Below are 19,235 nucleotides of genomic sequence, written 5' to 3'. Positions count from 1 at the left end.
CCTTACTTTGGGGGTTCAGCATATCATTGAGTTTCACTGTAAACCTGATAATTATGTAGGGTTTTGTATTGTTTTTTCAATTCCAAGGGATTGCGGTATAGCATTGGCCAATGCAAAAGCACATGAGGTTTTGCAGCAATACACATTTTACAAATGAAGCTAATTTGTAAAATGAAACGTGTTCAAATCGAGAGTTAAACTGGTATAAGAGTCGGCACCCTACCACTGAACTATGCACGGAGGGTTCCGGTAGCTCAGTGAAAAAGTTATAACTTTGGCCTCAGCTTTCAGGCCAGATTATTGTCATGAAGTTGGCTGCCTATGCTCTGATCCCTTGAGATTTCCATTCTCTAAGCTCCCATTGTTTTAAACATCTGCTGTGAGGATAACGGATCAAGCTTATATAATAGAAAAATGCAAAAAGGTTATTCCAAACTGGAATGCAAATATCACATACACCACCTGTAAATCTCAACCCCATGCATAAAGTATTAATGACTAGCCTTATGAAATCCCGTTTGAATACATTACATTTATGTTTCTCTCTCTCTGTGTGTGTATATATATATTATTATTATTGAACCCTAGGAGAGTATTCAAATCATTCTATAAAAAAATATTTTCCTGACCCAAAACATGATATATAGTTCACAACTAGAGTCACAGGCTTATTCAGCAGTACATAGCTTATAGCAGCAAATAACACACAGAGGTATTCTGTAGAAGTGTCAAAAATAAAATTAACAGCTCTAGGATAATTTGTAACAATTTGGTGGTAGGAACACTAATATTTATCTCTGAATAATAGTAACATTCATTTGTTTAATTAAAAAAAAGAAAAGATATACATTTAGGAAAGAAATAATAGGCCTATTATTTAATAGATTCCTAATGCAGCCTTGTGGAACAGGATTAGTCATTTGTCAAAAGAAACTATTGTCAGTTTTTTTAAAAAAAAATCCAATTTAAATACCACAGATAACATAAAATCCCTTTAATCTTCTTGAAATTTATGCAATGGGAAAAGTCTCAGTGAAAGGAAATATTAACTATAGGGGTTACAATATAGAGAGAATGCTTTGTTTCTTCATTGGCTTAATGAGGATTCCCTTAAATGTCACTGTCACTTATCCACAGATGGTTTGCTCAGATCAGTTAAAAGGCTTTACCTCAAATGCCTGAAAGGTTAATCCGACATTGTAGTTCTCTGACACTGTTATTTTCCACACACATTCCTTCATTGGTCTGTAGTCATCAGGATAATTAGGAGACTGGATCTGGCCTTCATTCTTGTGTATTTCACCTCCACAAATTGCTGAAGAATACATAAGAATCAGGCTGAGCACATTTTCAATTTTTTTATTATTAATACTGAAAAAACTAACCAACACTTCATTGCTTAGCAATGCCTGGGAGAGGTACAATAATATAAATTAAAACCAAAGGGTCTAAGCAAATAAACTGATAACAAGAAGAGATAATACCACAGCAAAAACTGATTTTGGGGGGTAAATAAGTAAGCTGTTGCATGTCGAGGTCCCCAATACACCCCAAAGGAAAACACAATTGACACTTAATTTTTGTTTAAATTTTTTGCATAATTTTGGCCACAACTTTATTCAAATAGAGCAATGTGAGTGGTTGCTTAGGCATTGGTAGCACTAACTGACCCCGCACAGGGACAGCTCTGACATTCACCCCCCCCCCCCCCGCGCGCGAAGTCAGCAAGGGTAAGTCACCTGGGGAGAGAGACGGGACTGGGAACCATGCCTCACCTCTCCCCAGAATGCTCCCAGGGGCTTGCATGGCCCTAGCCCCTTGCCAGGGGGTTTCAGACAAAAGCATGGGGGAGCCCCTGGGTTCCTTTAACGGTAAAACCCTTCAGCAGCAGCAGCAGCATTTTGGAGGGGCAGGCACAGCCGAATCCATACCCCTCCACCAGCAGCAGCATTTTGGGGGGCAGGCACAGCTGAATCCATACCCCTCCAGAAACCAATTCCAGACCAACGCCTAACTGCAAACCATACAAGTTGTGACAATTTGCTACGCGGTAGGCGAAAACCAAGTGGCACACACTAATCAGCCAAATGGCAAAATTCCTACCGGGCCCCTGCCCCAAAGCAGACGACCCCATGACAGGCAATAGCAAGGTCAAGCAAACAGCCTAACAATAGGGAAGGGAGGGCAGGTGATCCGAAGCACGCAGCGAAAGAGGACGTCCGTTGCTGCGTGCCTTGTATTTAACAAATAGGGCTGTCAATCACTAAATGGCAACATCTAATTTTCCCCAGTAACAGCCCGCCCCTGCTTACGAGTTGGCCAAACCATCTGCCCAGAAACAGCAAGGTGTCTTGGAATCCCCAACCGCAACACGTGCTCTCCGTGATGGAGAACACGCTTTGTAATTAAAAAGCACACACATACACACACAGCAATGTCCATAGCAGTAACAGTATCAAAGTCTGTTCAAGCCAATTAACCTCCTATTAAGACCTTACAAATAGCGGGGGAGAGAAGGCAAGCATAATGCAAGGGAGATAGTGAAAGATACAGGAAATTGAATGCAGATTTCCAAAAAAATAGTAAGGAGAGACAAGAGGGCCTTCTTAAATGAGCAATGGAAAGAAATAGAGGAAAACAACAGAATGGGAAAAACCAGGAATCTGATCAAGAAAATTGGAGATATGAAAGGAACATTTCGTACAAAGATTACCATAATAAAGGACAAAAGTGGTAAGGACCTAACAGAAGCAGAAGACATCAAGAAGAGGTGGCAAGAATACACAGAGGATTTATACCAGAAAGCTATGGATGTCTCGTACACCCCAGGCAGTGTGGTTGCTGACCTTGAGCCAGACATCCTGGAGAGTGAAGTCAACTGGGCCTTAGAAAGCACTGCTAATAACAAGGCCAGTGAAAGTGATAATATTCCAGCTGAACTATTTAAAATTTTAAAAGATGATGCTGTTAAGGTGCTACACTCAATATGCCAGCAAGTTTGGAAAACGCAGCAGTGGCCAGACGATTGGAGAAGATCAATCTGCATCCCAAACCCAAAGAAGGGCAGTGCCAAAGAATGCTCCAACTACCGCACAATTGCACTCATTTCACATGCTAGCAAGGTTATGCTTAAAATTCTACAAGGCAGGCTTAAGCAGTATGTGGACCGAGAACTCCCCAAAGTGCAAGCTGGATTTCAAAAGGGCAGAGGAACCAGAGACCAAATTGTAAACATGCACTGGATTATAGAGAAAGCTAGAGCGTTCCAGAAAAAATCTATTTCTGCTTCATTGACTATGCAAAAGCATTGGACTGTGTCGACCACAGCAAACTATGGCAAGTTCTTAAAGAAATGGGAGTGCCTGATCACCTCATCTGTCTCCTGAGAAATCTCTATGTAGGACAGAAAGCTACAGTTAAAACTGGATATGGAAGAACTGATTGGTTCAAAATTGGGAAAGGAGTATGACAAGGCTGTATATTGTCTCCCTGCTTATTTAACTTAATGGAAAATTCATCATGCGAAAGGCTAGGCTGGATGAATCCCAAACCGGAATTAAGATTGCCAGAATATCAACAACCTCAGATATGCAGATGACACAACCTTGATGGCAGAAAGTGAGGAGGAATTAAAGAACATTTTAATGAGGTTGAAAGAGGAGAGCGCAAAATATGGTCTGAAGCTCAACATCAAAAAAACTAAGATCATGGTCACTGGTCCCATCACCTTCTGGCAAATAGAAGGGGAAGAAATGGAGGCAGTGAGAGATTTTACTTTCTTGGGTTCCATGATCACTGCAGATGGTGACAGCAGCCACGAAATTAAAAGACGCCTGCTTCTTGGGAGAAAAGCAATGACAAACCTAAACAGCATCTTAAAAAGCAGAGACATCACCTTGCCGACAAAGGTCCATATAGTTAAAGCTATGGTTTTCCCATTAGTGATGTATGGAAGTGAGAGCTGGACCATAAAGAAGGCTGATCGCCAAAGAATTGATGCTTTTGAATTATGGTGCTGGAGGAGACTCTTGAGAGTCCCAGGGACTGCAAGAAGATCAAACCTATCCATTCTGAAGGAAATCAGCCCTGGAAGGACTGGAAGGACACATCCTGAAGCTGAGGCTCCAATACTTTGGCCACCTCATGAGAAGAGAAGACTCCCTGGAAAAGACCCTGATGTTGGGAAAGGTTGAGGGCACAAGGAGAAGGGGACAACAGAGGACGATATGGTTTGATAATGTTCTCGAAGCTACCAGCATGAGCTTGACCAAACTGCAGAAGGCAGTGGAAGACAGGAGTGCCTGGCGTGCTCTGGTCCATGGGGTCACGAAGACTCGGACATGACTAAACAACAACAACAAGACTTCTAAAAGCACCCATTAATTAGTACCGGAAACTCATCAAATTTCAAGAAGGAGAGCATTTATAATTGGGACATCACTACAGAATATGCCCTTTTCCTAACTGCCAAATAACATATTTCCTTTGGGTACAGAACAGTTAGGAGAGCTTCAGCCGCTGTTCTTAGCTCACAGGTGGAATGGTATGGGAAGAGGCACTCCTTCAAATATATAGATCCCAAGTTCTTTTGTAAATCACTACTACCACCTTGAATTTGGCTCAGTAACAGATTGGCAGCCAATGCAATTCTTTAGGAATTGGTGTAATATGATACCAGGGAGCTGAACTACTCAGCATTCTTGCTGCTACATTCTGCACTAGCAGCAGCTTCCAAACCAGCTTCAAGGGTAGTCTCAGACAGACCATATAACTATTCCTTATTCATGAACAGCCACAGCCAGCAAACCAACCAAAGCTGTAAAAGACACTCTTTGCCACTGAGTCTACTTGGGCCTCCCACAACAGTGTTGGATCAGTGAGCAACCTAGCCTCAAACCTGTTATTTCAAAAGGATTGCAACTCCATCCAGGACAATCAATTCCCAGACCTAGGAACCACCAACCTACAGAAACTCTGCCTTGTAAGAATTCAGCATTAAATTATTGGCCTTTATCCAGCCCATCCAGGGCCTGTGCAGCCTTGGCTAATGTCTTCTAAAAGTTGCATAGCTATTTTTCTCATTGACATCTGATGGGAGGCTGTTCCACAGAGCGGGTGGGACTACTGAGAAGGCCCTCTGCCTGGTTCCCTGTAGCTGGACCACAGCATCTGGGCTGAATGATGGAGTGGAGACGCTCCTTCAGGTACAAATTTGTTGTATTTCTTTTATGTCCACCCTGATCTGTCTCTGCTGTTTTACTTTGTATTGTAATTTTGCCGTTGTTACACACAGTGTGTATAAACTTCAGGTTGGATTGGAGCCATAGGACATGACCCAGCAGCTTCAGTGTCTGAACCAAAACCCCACTGATGCCGAGACTTCCCTTTGTCATCTATGAGAGGGAAATGCTTGGCACCCACAATGGGAAATATCTGTGCTTTGCATGGAACATTCCCTTCTCAGAGGAAAGGAAGTCTCTTAGCATGCAGAACTTGGTCAGTTGCCACAGTTTATATGTTGATTAAGAATTGAAAAATGTCATTACTACTGTTCAGAACAAGCCTAGCCTTCTGAGAAGTTTGGGCACATAAAGAATATTAAAATAAATTAGAGTTTTGCAAGAGAACAATCATATTATCCAACTAGATAAGAAGCACCTAACAGTACTTCAGGATCAGAATTTGGGAATCCTAGACCACTATAGCTAAAGAAAAAGAATATTGAGGTTCTTGCCTTTCCTTAAAGACTATGTACATACATTAGAAAACTACACCAATATGAAATGATCAAGTAGATCTTAAGCATTCATTATTCATTGTATGCCACACAAAAGCATGCTTAACTCTCCTGCATTTTTCTCTCCTGGAGGTAGAAAAACGGTTGCAGCAGGGGTGTTGCTAGGTTACAAGTCCCAGATCTTTTTGTGAGAGTCGTAAATGTTTTTGGGAGATGATTCCGGGGGAAATGGAACTGGGTGACTGGGTAGAATATTCTTCTGGGTAAGCAAATTAACAATCGTTTAATATGACTTTACCTAGAATTGATTTCAGAGTATTGAATGGGTATTAATGAAGGGAAATTGAATTTCTTTGGAGAAAAGTATGTTTAAAAATTAGGAGTAAATTAATAGAAGAGGAACTAATTTGAGGGGTGATCTGGGGTGGCATGTAAACCAACTGAATAGTTTATCTGGGGTGATTTGGAAATTAGTTGACTTGCCTTCTGTGACCTATAAATTCCATTTGCAACTATACATAGAAATAAACATATGCAGTTTCTATGCAGGCTGCTGCACCAAATATCTTAGGTTCCTAGCCAATATCCCAAAATTCCAGAAGGACAATTAGAGCAGAAAAGCAGTTAAGAAGGGCAAGGATTCAGCAGAACCCACACACTGTCATTCCTCTGCTCAAACTCACAGCTTCTCAAAGTAGCTTTTGGTTTAAAAAAATAATGATGATGATGATTTAAAAACCTGTTGCAGGAAGATACATGCAGCCAATTTAACCACTCATTTGATCAAGTTTAAATTATTACAACACTTTGAAGCTCATATAGTTTCAAAGGAAGAAACTTTAGTCAATTTGATTACAAGAGCAACTCACCTTCGTAAGTGGCTGAAAAACCTTTTCCTACCCAGGTACTGCTGCCACGGAACTCTATCCACATTCTGCTGTCACTGGAGGTGAGGACATCTGGGAGTTTGTCACCACAGAATCTGCCTAAAAGAACAATAAGAAAACACATTTTAAAGTCTCCCTCTCCAGGCCAAATCCTGCAATTTAACGTCCCGGTAATTAATGTCAGGGCCAAACTACACTTGATGGAGGCAGATTCCTTGGACAGATCTTCTGCCCCAATTATATGTAAAGTACAGTTGGAGTTGGGGTACAATTTTAAACCCTGACTGCTGCTTCCCCTCCTCCCCACAACCTCTCCCCACCTGTTTCACCCCAGTTTGTTTCTAGTATCATAGCCCAAATGCAAGGAAAGGGAGTGGGGGGCAGAGGAGCCATGGACGTGGGGAAGAAGTCACAGCACCGAAGGTGGAGTACCACCACTGATGGATTCTATTTGATTAATTGTATTTCTATGCCGGTTTTCAATCAAAGCTGCTTACAAACAATAAATAACAATAATATAATAAAGCGTTAATAGAACACTGCAAATACAGCATAAATCACCTAAAATAATAAGCAGATCACCAATAAAACAACTACAAAACTCTGCCAATGAAACAGCAACTGAAAAATAAAAAACACCTCACAATTACAGCAAAAGTCATATTATATGATTAACAAATCAATACGGCATTTATAATCCATAAAACAATATTAACAGCATGTACAAAATAGCAACTAAAGCAAATAAACTAAGCACTGTTAAGCTCTCACATACATTTCCAATGCCCCCAGGACTCATAATCTTTCACTCTGTTCAGTTCATTAAAATACACATAATGCCCATTGCTAAGCCAGCTCAGCCTTTATGGCTGATGAGCAGGGTAAAATTATTTAATTAAATATACATACAAACACGGGGGGGTGTTACGTTATGTATAGTTTGGCCTCCTGGTTTCAGTAACGGTTGTGCTTAGGGTTAGCCCCTTTGATGCACAGATAGGATTTACAGTCTAAATAATAGACATATATATTATGCCCATTAAGTATTAACAAAAAGTTACCCTTATTTTTGAAAGTCTTCTGTAAACTGGAACTCTAGCTAGAAAACAGTAGCAATAACAAACATTTATTCCAGTCTACAACGTGCTTTGAGAATGCAATTGTTATTTGGGTTTGGTACAAAAGCTCTTTCCTTACTAGGAAGAATTTTTTTTTGTTTAAGTCTACTATGTTAGTCACCTTTTCCTTCCTTTTTAAAAATATTCTGCTTCTTCCTTCTTCCTTTCCTGATCCTTTAGTCCCTCCTCCAGCTTCTACTTGTCTTATTCCTCTTTTTAATTTTTGTAGTGACAGCAGAGAAAACTCCTTATTATATGGGCACACAGATCACACCCTACTATGGACATGGAATAATGTTGAGTGTGCATGTGTTACCCTGGGTCATGGGGTGTCAGATATCCTAAGGCAATAAATGATTTCTTAAATGTCCTGTATGAATTCTAAAATTTATGTATTTAAATCTTTTGTACACCACTTACTGCCACAAATGACCTCGAAGCAGTTTACACATATCAATCAATAATGTCCAGAAGAGACATCTGAAACTATTGACAAAACATCTTTGTGAAGTAGAAATAATGCAGGTGAATAAGGAGGTGGGAGAGCAGCACCTATCACATATATTATCACCCAGATCTGCTTAAACTTAAAGCTTTTCACTAGGAAATTAAACCTTGCAACTATTTATAACTGACTTCCGGCTGCAAGAAGCGAACAATCAAAACACAGCAGGGGCATCAGTGTTGCCTGATGATGAAGGAGTTTCAAAAGCTGGTTGTTCACCACCATGCTTGCTTAGACAGTGCTCTTCCACTCTGGATTTTTCACTGTTCCCTGTTTCACATTTTACAGAATTGCTTGCTGTAGTGTATGTTTACTGGGTGTACCCAAAGTGCACCCCGTAATGTGCAAGAGAGATACAACCCTTTCTTCTACCTCAAACTCACCAGCATGTACACATGACAAGCCAATGGAACCAATTATACAGGGCTCCCTAGAGCAGGTAATAATTGAGGGGGAAGTTATGTTTCTCTCACAATTTGCAATGACGAAAGGCACACAGCTCTCTCATGGCTTGTGCTACAAATATCATATGATAATAAAGGTAAAGGTACCCCTGCCCGTACGGGCCAGACTTGACAGACTCTAGGGTTGTGCGCTCATCTCACTCTAGAGGCCGGGAGCCGCAGACACTTCCGGGTCACGTGGCCAGCGTGACAAGCTGCATCTGGCGAGCCAGCGCAGCACATGGAATGCCGTTTACCTTCCCGCTAGTAAGCGGTCCCTATTTATCTACTTGCACTTAAGGGTGCTTTCGAACTGCTAGGTTGGCAGGCGCTGGGACCGAGCGACAGGAGTGCACCCCGCCCGTGGGGATTCGAACCGCCGACCTTTTGATCGGCAAGTCCTAGGCACTGAGGCTTTTACCCACAGCACCACCCACATCCCTCCGCCACCCACATCCCTCATATGATAATACTTCGAACTAATAAGCTAATTCCAGATCATTTTTTTATTTAGCTACTGTTTCTATGTCCCAGTTATTCAGAATTGATCACAACAGAGGTTTCATACCAAGCAGAGGTGATTTTTTCCAGTAGCCATCTCTTACTTCAATATAGTCATACCAGCAGAGGCTGCTCTTATAGAGGTCCATTGTAGTGAAGTTTAAAACAATCTGAAAAGTGCAAAAGAGAGAAGTACAGTATGTCACACACGTGGTTTGGTTTCTGCTCTGAACCAGAATAAAGATATTCCTATGCTGAGCATAAATGTCAGAAATGTTAACATCTGAATAGTGTCACTATTTCCTCTGATTTTCTATGTAACTAAGATAACCCTCTATCTAATAAGCATTTAAGGGCTTAGCTCCTTAGGGCCTAGATTCTGAAACTGTGGGGAGGACACTCTATCCTGACTTGGAATAGCAAACACAAATATTTAGACAGGGAGTGCCTTCCTTGCCCCATCAAGCAAGAGCTCACTATTCCCTAACAAAGAATTTTTAGTGATCCACATTAATTTCCAAGGGTTCTCTGTGTAAATGAATTATTGGGGTGACAATAGCCAGAGCAGTCCTCTCATAATGTCAGTGTTGGGTTGGTGCCTGAATCAACAAACACCTAAATGAAACTGTGCTCAATGGTGCAGATAGAGTTGGGGTTCAGGGTTCAAATCCAGCCCCTACCCAGCCCAATACCTTCCCAAATGATCAGCAGGGAGAGGAAGGAAGTTGGTGATGGGGAACCTGGGCCAACTGGGGCTCTTCCTGGTTACCTTAGCAATTTTTCTCCATATTTTAAAAACATAAAAACATGCCAGACAGACATGCGCATGATTTCAGGTGCTTGTTTTATTGTTTAAGAACAACTTGCTTAAGAACAACTACCAGATTTTTAGAAGACATCTGAAGGCAGCCCTCTTTAGGGAAGCTTTTAATGTTTAACAGACCACTGTTGGAAGCCACCCAGAGTGGCTGGGGAAACCCAGCCAGATGGGCGGGGTATAAATAAAAAATTGTTGTTGTTGTTGTTGTTGTTGTTGTTGTTGTTGTTATATTGAAATATAAATTATCCTTTTCAGCAATGAAACTGTGCTTATCCCCCTGTAAATGCGTTTAGCATCAGGGCTACAGAAACAGTCGCTTTTATTTCTGTAATCATGATGGCAATATGATTTAAATGAGCTTTAAATGTGCAACTGTCTATGCCTAAAGTGAACAGTTTTTGTGTGTGTTTGTTTGCCATAGCAATAATACATAAATAATGTAGACACATTTGTAAAAGCATGGGAGTGGTGGTAGCAGGCAGGGGTGTGGGACTCAAAAGAAAAGCTAATTGTGTGTCCACAAATGAAATTATAGTACGTGGCTATCTGAAATCCCCTTCTCCTGGTAAGTTCATTGAGTCCAGGGCCTACAACAGAGGTTGCTTGTGGGCACAAATGTGGCCTCAGAGACCTTTGCTAGCAACCTGGGGGTCCCCCTGCCCCTCCTCCCACTGAAATTAGATTTGAAAGAAGCATAGACCAGGTCATGGTGTGGAGACAGTTTCTCCAGTTTGTAAATCTGCCCACGGGTTCAAAAAGGTTGGTGAGCCCTAGTCTAAAATTTCCTTATTGTTCCACTTACTGTGCTCAAGAATCTCTATAAGCTCACCTGTGCAACCTATAATTAATTTATTGAAGGAGCCGACACGATGACAGTAAATTTATAATGAGGTTCCTGAATTTTAAAACTTTTGCTAAATATTGGAATACAAGCTTTAAGCATGACTCTGTACTAGATCTGTGAAGGTGGAGAGCAGGGAACTAGAGATATCATGCGGATCTATTCAACCTTCAATTTTAGCGGCTACAGAGATGCAGAATATACCATCTCATTAGTTACAATCTGACCCATGGGCTTAAACTTAAACTTTATAGGGTCAGATGGAGTATGTGATCTAAAATGCAGGATATAGCAATCTGCGAGGCAGCCTTATCCTGCACTGTCCCTACAGTGACATCTCTGCAGAGGAAGGAACTGTTAATTTCTTGACTAAGACCGCCCCCCCCCCCCCGCAGTAATGAGAAGCTGGATCTTTCATCTTGTTAGTCATGATGAACATAACAGATTGCATCCATTAATAACACATATTTTTAGACAGTGACACAAGAACTGCTAAAATAGCAGTTGGCACAAGAACATTTCACTTTTACCACAGAATTCACATACTATGTACTCATTTATAGAGGTACATCCCTACTATGTCCTGACAGCATATGCCGGGCCACTTCAATAGGCAGACGTAGCAGCAGCTGCTACTTACTTACCACCTTTAACCAATGGGAAAAAAATGAATTTACATTGAGCATCTGGTGTAAGAATTACACAGCAAGCAGCACAGAAGACAACCTTTGAAATGCCTTGTGCGGTAAAAAGAAGAAGCAGCTATTTTGCATATGTTCAAATTTTGATAAATAATATGTCAATGATTGGCAAATATGTTTTGTGATGCCAGATGAACTGAATGTAATGAATCTAATCTGAATCATTTCAAACGGGTGGGGGAGGCTTGAAACATTAGGAAGCAATAGAAGCTTCCCATTACAAATTAGAAGAGAATTTTAAATAGCAAACACTTCTGAAAACACACGACATTAACCGAACAAATGATTCAGGAACTGCTGCTTCAACTGACCACAGCCGAAAGCAGCACAATCAAATAAGCTTTGCCAGTAGTTTGGGTAGAGCAGTTTTGCTTTAACACTGGACAGATCAGATTCTGAGCATTTGCTGTAAAACAACCATTTGCTACTGTGCAGTAAATCCAATTTCATACTGCAACTGTATACTCTCCTTCGGCAGCTACTTTGCCAGCTGTGCGTGTTTTCTGTATCTGTGTGAGAATCTATCCTTTCCTCAAGTTGTAACGGGGAAATATAACACTGCTATGTGGACAAGGAGCCTAATATATCATTAACTGGTTTCTGACTGCACTTCAGATATACACACAGAACTCAATTAAGTAGCATTGTATCCAACTTTTGCAAACATTTTGATTTTGCACTGGAAACCCTTGCAACAATGGAAATAAGCTTATATACATTCGAAATGGTCACAAAATATGCATTATGGGTTTGTAACAATTACCTAAACAAAACGGTAGGGAAGAAAAGTTACCCTGAGAGCCAGTTACTACATTATTGCCCTCTTGCTGAGGGAGTTTGAGGGAATCAAGTTCCCTGCTTCATTCAGCTTCTCTGCAATATCCTTATCCTCCTTTTAACATTTCCTTGACTCCCTTGTCACCCAAGGGATGACAAGACAGGTTTCCTGCTACAGAGACGTTTCTGTTGGTCATGTTTTTAGCAATGTGTTCCTCAAGCTCAACAGTTTAGGTTCCTGTGGCTACAACTGTGTCAGTGGGCATCGTTTCCTAACTCCCCCCCCCTAGTTTTGCTCATGAGTAGACCATTGAGATTCATGTGCTTTACTCCCAAGACCTTTTCTCTAGGCCTAGAATCCAAATGTTGAAGGAAATAAATGGGCTGCAATCCAGTTCAGCCCATTTATTAAGCTGAAATAAGTAGGATTTAAGTAGTCAGCTGTGAGCAGGATTGTCAGCCTCAGCCACAATCCAACAGCGAGTTAAGCATGTTCAAGCCCATTGGAATCAATAGATTTTAGCATGCTGAGCATTCTGTTGGGCTGCTGACATAACACTTTCACTAAAAACTGATATACTTGGAAAATGTTAGTTTAATCCTCTCGTGAACATAAAGCCATAGAAATTCTGAGTCATAGTTATTTTTATTGTAAGCAGGAAATATGCAATGATGGCTTATGTGCCAGGCTTCAGTCTTTGAATGTAGAACGAATTATTTCAGAACCTATATTCTGGTGTTCCTAAATCAGCAATACTGACTTTGCTTCCTTTAAATGCAAGCACCAATACATAGTAGCCTAAATTACTTCAACTGAAGGAAACACATTATAGCTTCCATATTTGTTATATATCAAGACTTATTTCAAACTACAGCAAGCCCACAACTAATGCAAGGCTTACATTCCAGGGATCACACCTAAAATCAAAATTGCACACAGTATAGTCAAAACACACTGAGTGCAATGGTGGGTAGGTTAGTCTTATTTCCTGGACACCCATCCCCTTTCCATACCCCTTTAAAAAAAAAAAATGTGAAGCACGTAAAGCTGAATGCGTACAAGTTAAATGCGTGGAAGTTGCAGGCTGATTGTATTATGCCCCTCTGAGATTGTAAAAGTCAGACAAGTTCACTGAAACACTATTTGTGACATTTATGACATAAGGCAAGCTGGCAAAGTAATGTGGTCACTCCAAAGTGAGAAATAAATGAAGATGTAGTATAATGGGCACAATATACTGAAATCTTCAGTTACAAATGTTCTATTTTTCTTATGGCAACATTACATTAATTGTGGTCTACGAAAAAACATTTAACTTCAATTTAGCAACTCAGCAGACACAGAAGAAGAACTGGAGACAAGGCAGATCAACAGTTCAAGAGGACAGGATGGCTGCAAGTCTCCAGAGATAAACAATCAATGAACATTTGTCAGCACAACTGAGAAATTAATGGTAACGTAAGCAAATTCAGTAGTAGCACTGCTGTCTCATGCAGAATAATGAATCACACATTTTCACTGCTGGAACAGGAAAGCCCACAATACATTATGGAAAGGGAAAATGAAACGTAATATATATTCATAAGCATTTTAACAAAACCGTACTTAGAAAAACTGAGAAAATTTAAAGTAAAGCAAATTATTTATATAAAAATGACAGTGAAAACAGCTATGCCATTTTGCAATTACTATACTTTCACAGAGAAGAACACAACCTTCGAAAAATTAACTCGCAGTATTTTGCATCTCCGTGAGAGCTCGGATCTCAATATTTGAAAGCTGTGGATGGTGCAGAACGTAAAATATTTGTTTTATGGTTTAGTAGTGATAAACAAGTCATACAGTCATGCTTTTCAATGGCTGCTGGGCATTTTGTTGGCTGTTTTGCATCTTTAGGACCAACAACATATTTTTTTAAAAAATAAAATAGTTTTGTGATTACCTTAATAAGAAATATCCTAAAAGCAAACATACCATATGCAGGTAGGCTATTTTATTCTGTTTAACAAATTACACAATATACTGTATATTGATGACTTCAAGAGTGGGTTGCTGCAATGCAACTCTATGTGGGCCTTCCATTGCACTTGCGAAGCTGCACTTAGTGCAGGATGCTGCAGCATAGTTGATGACAGACACACTACCCTGCCAGCATACACTTCAGCTCAGAGATCTGCACTGATTTCTTATCAGGTCTTGGGACTAGTTTACTTGCAGGATTGCCTTATGACCCTGCTCCATGCCCTCAAGTCCTTTTTTTACTTGGAATGTGTCCTTGAACAGAAATAAATCCTTGCGCTTACCTGGACAGAGTGCACATGTGAAGGAAACCTCTGGCTTTTCCTGGTAAAATATAGCCTACTATACAAAGGTAAGAACTGCACCCATTGCTCCATGCACTTTTGCCTCTAGCCCAGTGGCAGAACGAGCCGATTTGGTGCCTGGGGCGGCGTGGGTCCCTGTGCCCGGGGGTGGGGCGGGCAGGGGCAGGACACTCTGTGGGACCTCTGAGGAGTCTGCCTGTCTCCTCCCACTCAGCCGCCCTACAGCTGAGGGGGAGGCAGCAGGCAGACCATTTGGGCCAGTACAGAACCTGCAGGCGCCCAAGCCATCGTGTCACTCCCAGGAGAGATGCGTGACTCGGGCATGCTGCAGGCCCTAATACAGTGAGTGCTGCCTGGCATTTTGTCACCATCTCAGTGGTGGCACCCAGGTCAGACCGCCCCCATAGCACCCCCTCCGCCCCTGTCTAGCCCCACCCACTGCCGTCATGCAGGTAAACTGTGAGGGAGTGCAGCTCTCAAACCGAAAAAGATTCCCTGCCCCTGTTGCACTGAATAGAAGGAATAGCCAGAATATCCTCATGGTTATCTCTCATCCCATGAGATGTTAAAACAGCCACCCCAGGAACCAATTTGGATGGGCTTTCCCAATATGAAAGCCCAGAAGATGAGGACCAGGCACTCAGATGGGGCTTCAGACAAAAATGGACCTTAACTCCTAATTAAAGCCCAAGTTGAATAAATTGACTAATGTACAGTTCAAAGTCTTTGTCTCATTAACCACTCTTAAAACCACACACTCGTTGCAGCGGAGTTTTAAACCAAAGCATTTTCACTTTGTGCTTGTATCTGTTTAGGACTGGGCAGAGTTGGGCTGCGAGAGAGTGGATTTGCAGCATTTTCATTGCCTTTGGTTTCATGGTTTTATCTTTCATTTTTAAATTGTTTTCATCCTTCTTCACGGAAAGCTGCCCAGAGAGCAACATGTTACGGGGCATTAGACAAATGTCATGAATGAGTGAATAAATAAATATGAAGCTTAAAAGCAAAATAAAAACCCCACAAGATCAGGAGAAACATGAACAAACAACAGCAAAATGTTTGGTTTGAACAAAGTGCCAACCCCTGGGAATAATTGCAAAGTACCTTCTCTCCAGGCGTCACTGAAATTCTCCATATGCAGTGTGTGTACGAAGGGTAGCCATTTGGAAACCCAGGAGATGAGAAGTTCCCTGTAGACTCTTGCAGTGTTTCTCCACACGCTGAAAGAAATTAGATATTATAGCAGCTGAGGGTTGCCTGACAAAGTGCAAAGAAATTGTGTTTCTTCTTTACTGTGAATAATTAACAGCAGAGGCGGGAGATGCTTTATACAAAGCAACGTTTTTGAAACAAGCTGACAAGGACACTTTGTCCTGTCCAAAATATTATTTCCATGTCCTTTCCCCTTACTTTAAATCAAAATAAAAAATTACAGCATGCCTTTAAATGTCACTGCTGACCATCAGGCAAGTAAATAGTAAAAACAACCTTATGTTTCCACACAACAGAAAAATAAGTGGAACAATTGTCATGATGCTGAACACTAACCAGAATTGTTCATGTATTTTATATGTTAGATGAGGATATATTCATATTAAACTAGAAATTATTTTTAAAAGATGTGCATAAATTTCTTCCAACAATACTGATAATAAAGCATAGCAAATATAACCACCAATGGCATTTTATTGCTATACCTTATTCTTTTACTCTATTTCCTACTTGGCTGTCTATCATACTGTTTCAGGGCAGAACCGGGTTCTGACTAATTTTTCCCTTCCCAGTGAATTTCAGTAGAAACTGAAGTATTTATCTGCCATTAAAGTTCATTCACTTCTCACTCCAGCTCATCTGCCATTTATCCTTATAACTTTAAATCAGCAACTTGTTTCTCCTGTTGATTTGGTAGCATGGGCTGAAGGACAGCTCTTTGAAGCTCGTTACCTTGCCATTAGTAAGAGTAAGATAAGATTTTGCTAAAATACTCTGTCACATCCATTTTGAGGACATTAAAATGCCACCTGCTACTCATTGAGGACTACAAGCATCATCATTTATCCATATTTTGTTATATGATGCAGCAATCTGTGATGGCTGAATTGGTGGTGGTAACAACAACAACAACATTTGTGCACTACCTAGTGTTCCACATTGTACATCTGGTACACTGCTTAGAACTTACTGAATTTTTCCATGTATAACACGCTCCCGTGTATAAGATGCCCACTATTTTGGGGACTCGAAATTAAGAAAATAGGGGGAGATTGCCCAGAGTTGTTGAGCTTTTTTGGAGGGGGGAAATCACTCACATGTCTGGCTAACACTGTCAATATCACATATAGCAGAAGCCGAAAATCGTCTGCCGAATTGCCACAACAACAGCCAGTCAACCGCAGCCCTTGCTGCAGCCACCAATCACCCGAAAAAACACAGACAATCTCCTACTCGAAGTTGCAACCAATCACCCATCCCCACTCAGAACTACCCATGTATAAGACGACCCCAATTTTTTAGATCTCCCTTCCTTAAAAGCACACATTCATAAATTCAGGGTTCTGCACTGGAAAAATCTCTGACTAATGCAAGAACACTTAACAAAACTGTGAGTTTAGACCTGCAGATGAGAGAAAGCTGGGTACAAAGTTGCTACTGTTTGGTGTAAAGTTATTCAATTTCCCCTGTAATGTCACCTCAGGACAATTCTGACCATAAAAAACCCAAGATGTAATGTTTGCTGAAGATGCCAAAATGGACTTTGAAGTTATGAAAAATTCTAAGACCTCTGTCTGGTATATTAAAATTAATCTGACCACAAAGGGCTGGGTATCTGTGTGAATAAACCTCCTCACCCCACCTCCTGGTAAGATATGTGTTTACTCAGCCTCGTTTTTTGAACTATGCTCGCAGTATATCTGACTGGTTAACTAATGGTTGTCTTTGTTTATGAGGACTGTAGATACCTCTATTCATTTAAGAATGTTCTATAAGATCAGTCAGATGATTTCAAAATTAGATGGTTGCTGGCTAATGTAGACAACTCCATTCCTATAGATAGCTTTATACGCACTAAGAGCAAAAAAGTTACAGGCTACTTTTTTGACCCAAAACATAGCTGACTGTCAAGGGGATTTTTTAAAAAATCTAAATGATTTGGGGAACTTAACTATTTCAAATTTTGACAACTTGCATATCTGGATCAACAGACAACTTACTCTTGGATCGCCTCATTTGTTTTTGTGAGTTATGCTGTAATCGCCATTGGCTACAAACAGAAATCTGTCTGTCTGAACATCAGATCAACAGTAAATGACAGTGTAAGAGCTGCCAGCTGGCAAGATTACAAGTGTAATCAAAAGTCAAATTAAATATAAATGATTTGCAGAATCTTTAAACATATGGGAGGGGGGAAACCCACAAGATTTTGTATAAAGACAGACAATAATGTTCAATAATGCTTAATCTTATTTGAGGTTGAATGAGGCAGTACATGAAAACACGGGACTTAAAGTATATGTTGAGGAATAAAGACAAGCCCTGGCTTAGCCTAAAACCTTTTCCTCTCTGTCTCTCCACAAAGCACACATCACGTGACATCTAATCAAAGTATAGCCACATATTAAGTAATGTATTCAGTACCACATCAAATGACCACACCAGTTTATTTTTAACACCACAATTGTTGGTAACTCCACTAAACTGCAGAGATTAATATATTGAGGGAGGAATACCGTGTAGCACTATTAAGATTGTTCCATCAGCAAAAGCACTTATGCTTGCCAAAGGGAACAATCTCTCTCCTCTTCCCCCACAGGGGACAGATCTGGGGTTCTCCCAGCCCCCCAGAGCTGATGGAGCACAGGAAGGGAAAGAAAAGTTTCAGGGCCTGAGATTTTCTGTCAAAGCACTGGGAAGCTTCCCAACCCAGGCGTCCATTAACATATGGAAATATTTTTCTTATAGGCTTTACTAGCTGCCCCTTTGCCTACATTTCCTTCATTTCTTTAGCTTAAAGCCATGTCAAAAAAAAAGGGGCATTCACTCCAGTTATTCCAAGTGTTCAATGCAAATGTCCTATTGGCATTAATTGGATTAATTCAAGAAGACCTGCATCACCCCACAAGCCCTGTCATTTGTAGCTAACTGATCTAAAACATAGCCTGCTCAGAAAAGACCATGATGCCAATTGTCACAAATTAAATGCTACCCTTGGCAAATTTCATATTCTGCTTTTGGTTAGGCAACACTTTGGTTGTCCTAGTTGAAAGGTGAAATTCATTACAGTGGGTCTGTAGTTCCTAATGTTATTAGTTAAAATTCCAACACATGAGAATTCGAAGGATTTCAGTTCATTTGGTACTGCCAAAATTTGCAACATACACATTATTTGTAAGCTTATAAAATGGCTTGCTGTTAACAAACTTTAATTATATGTTACAACCCGTTAATAATGGGTTTCATTATGCTGAAGGTAGTCCTTAGAAAACGTGAATAAGGCACTGTAGCCCCTTTGCTATTTTTTAATTTACATTTCTTTTTAAATATAGTGAAGGGGGTTACAGTGCCTTATTCACAATTCCAGC

At 40.6% G+C, this 19,235-nt stretch overlaps 1 protein-coding gene across 6 annotated transcripts in view; it reads right to left on the bottom strand.

Moving 5' to 3' along the window:
- The window catches only part of TLL1 (tolloid like 1), a 125,032-nt gene that overhangs the window by 24,180 nt on the left and 81,617 nt on the right, over positions 1-19,235 (bottom strand). For all 6 annotated transcript variants that reach the window (XM_083457197.1, XM_083457199.1, XM_083457200.1 and 3 more), the window contains 4 exons: positions 15,760-15,875; positions 9,259-9,361; positions 6,607-6,723; positions 1,170-1,315 (listed from right to left, as the gene is read on the bottom strand). In XM_083457197.1, the coding sequence (XP_083313323.1) occupies positions 1,170-1,315; positions 6,607-6,723; positions 9,259-9,361; positions 15,760-15,875 (482 nt within the window). The remainder of the gene's footprint in view (positions 1-1,169; positions 1,316-6,606; positions 6,724-9,258; positions 9,362-15,759; positions 15,876-19,235) is intronic.

The sequence above is a fragment of the Podarcis tiliguerta genome (genome assembly GCF_965153285.1).
Source record: "Podarcis tiliguerta genome assembly, chromosome: 9".
NCBI lineage: Eukaryota > Metazoa > Chordata > Lepidosauria > Squamata > Lacertidae > Podarcis > Podarcis tiliguerta.
The sequence above is the reverse complement of the archived record's forward strand: the minus strand, read 5'-3'. Positions and strand labels throughout refer to the sequence as shown.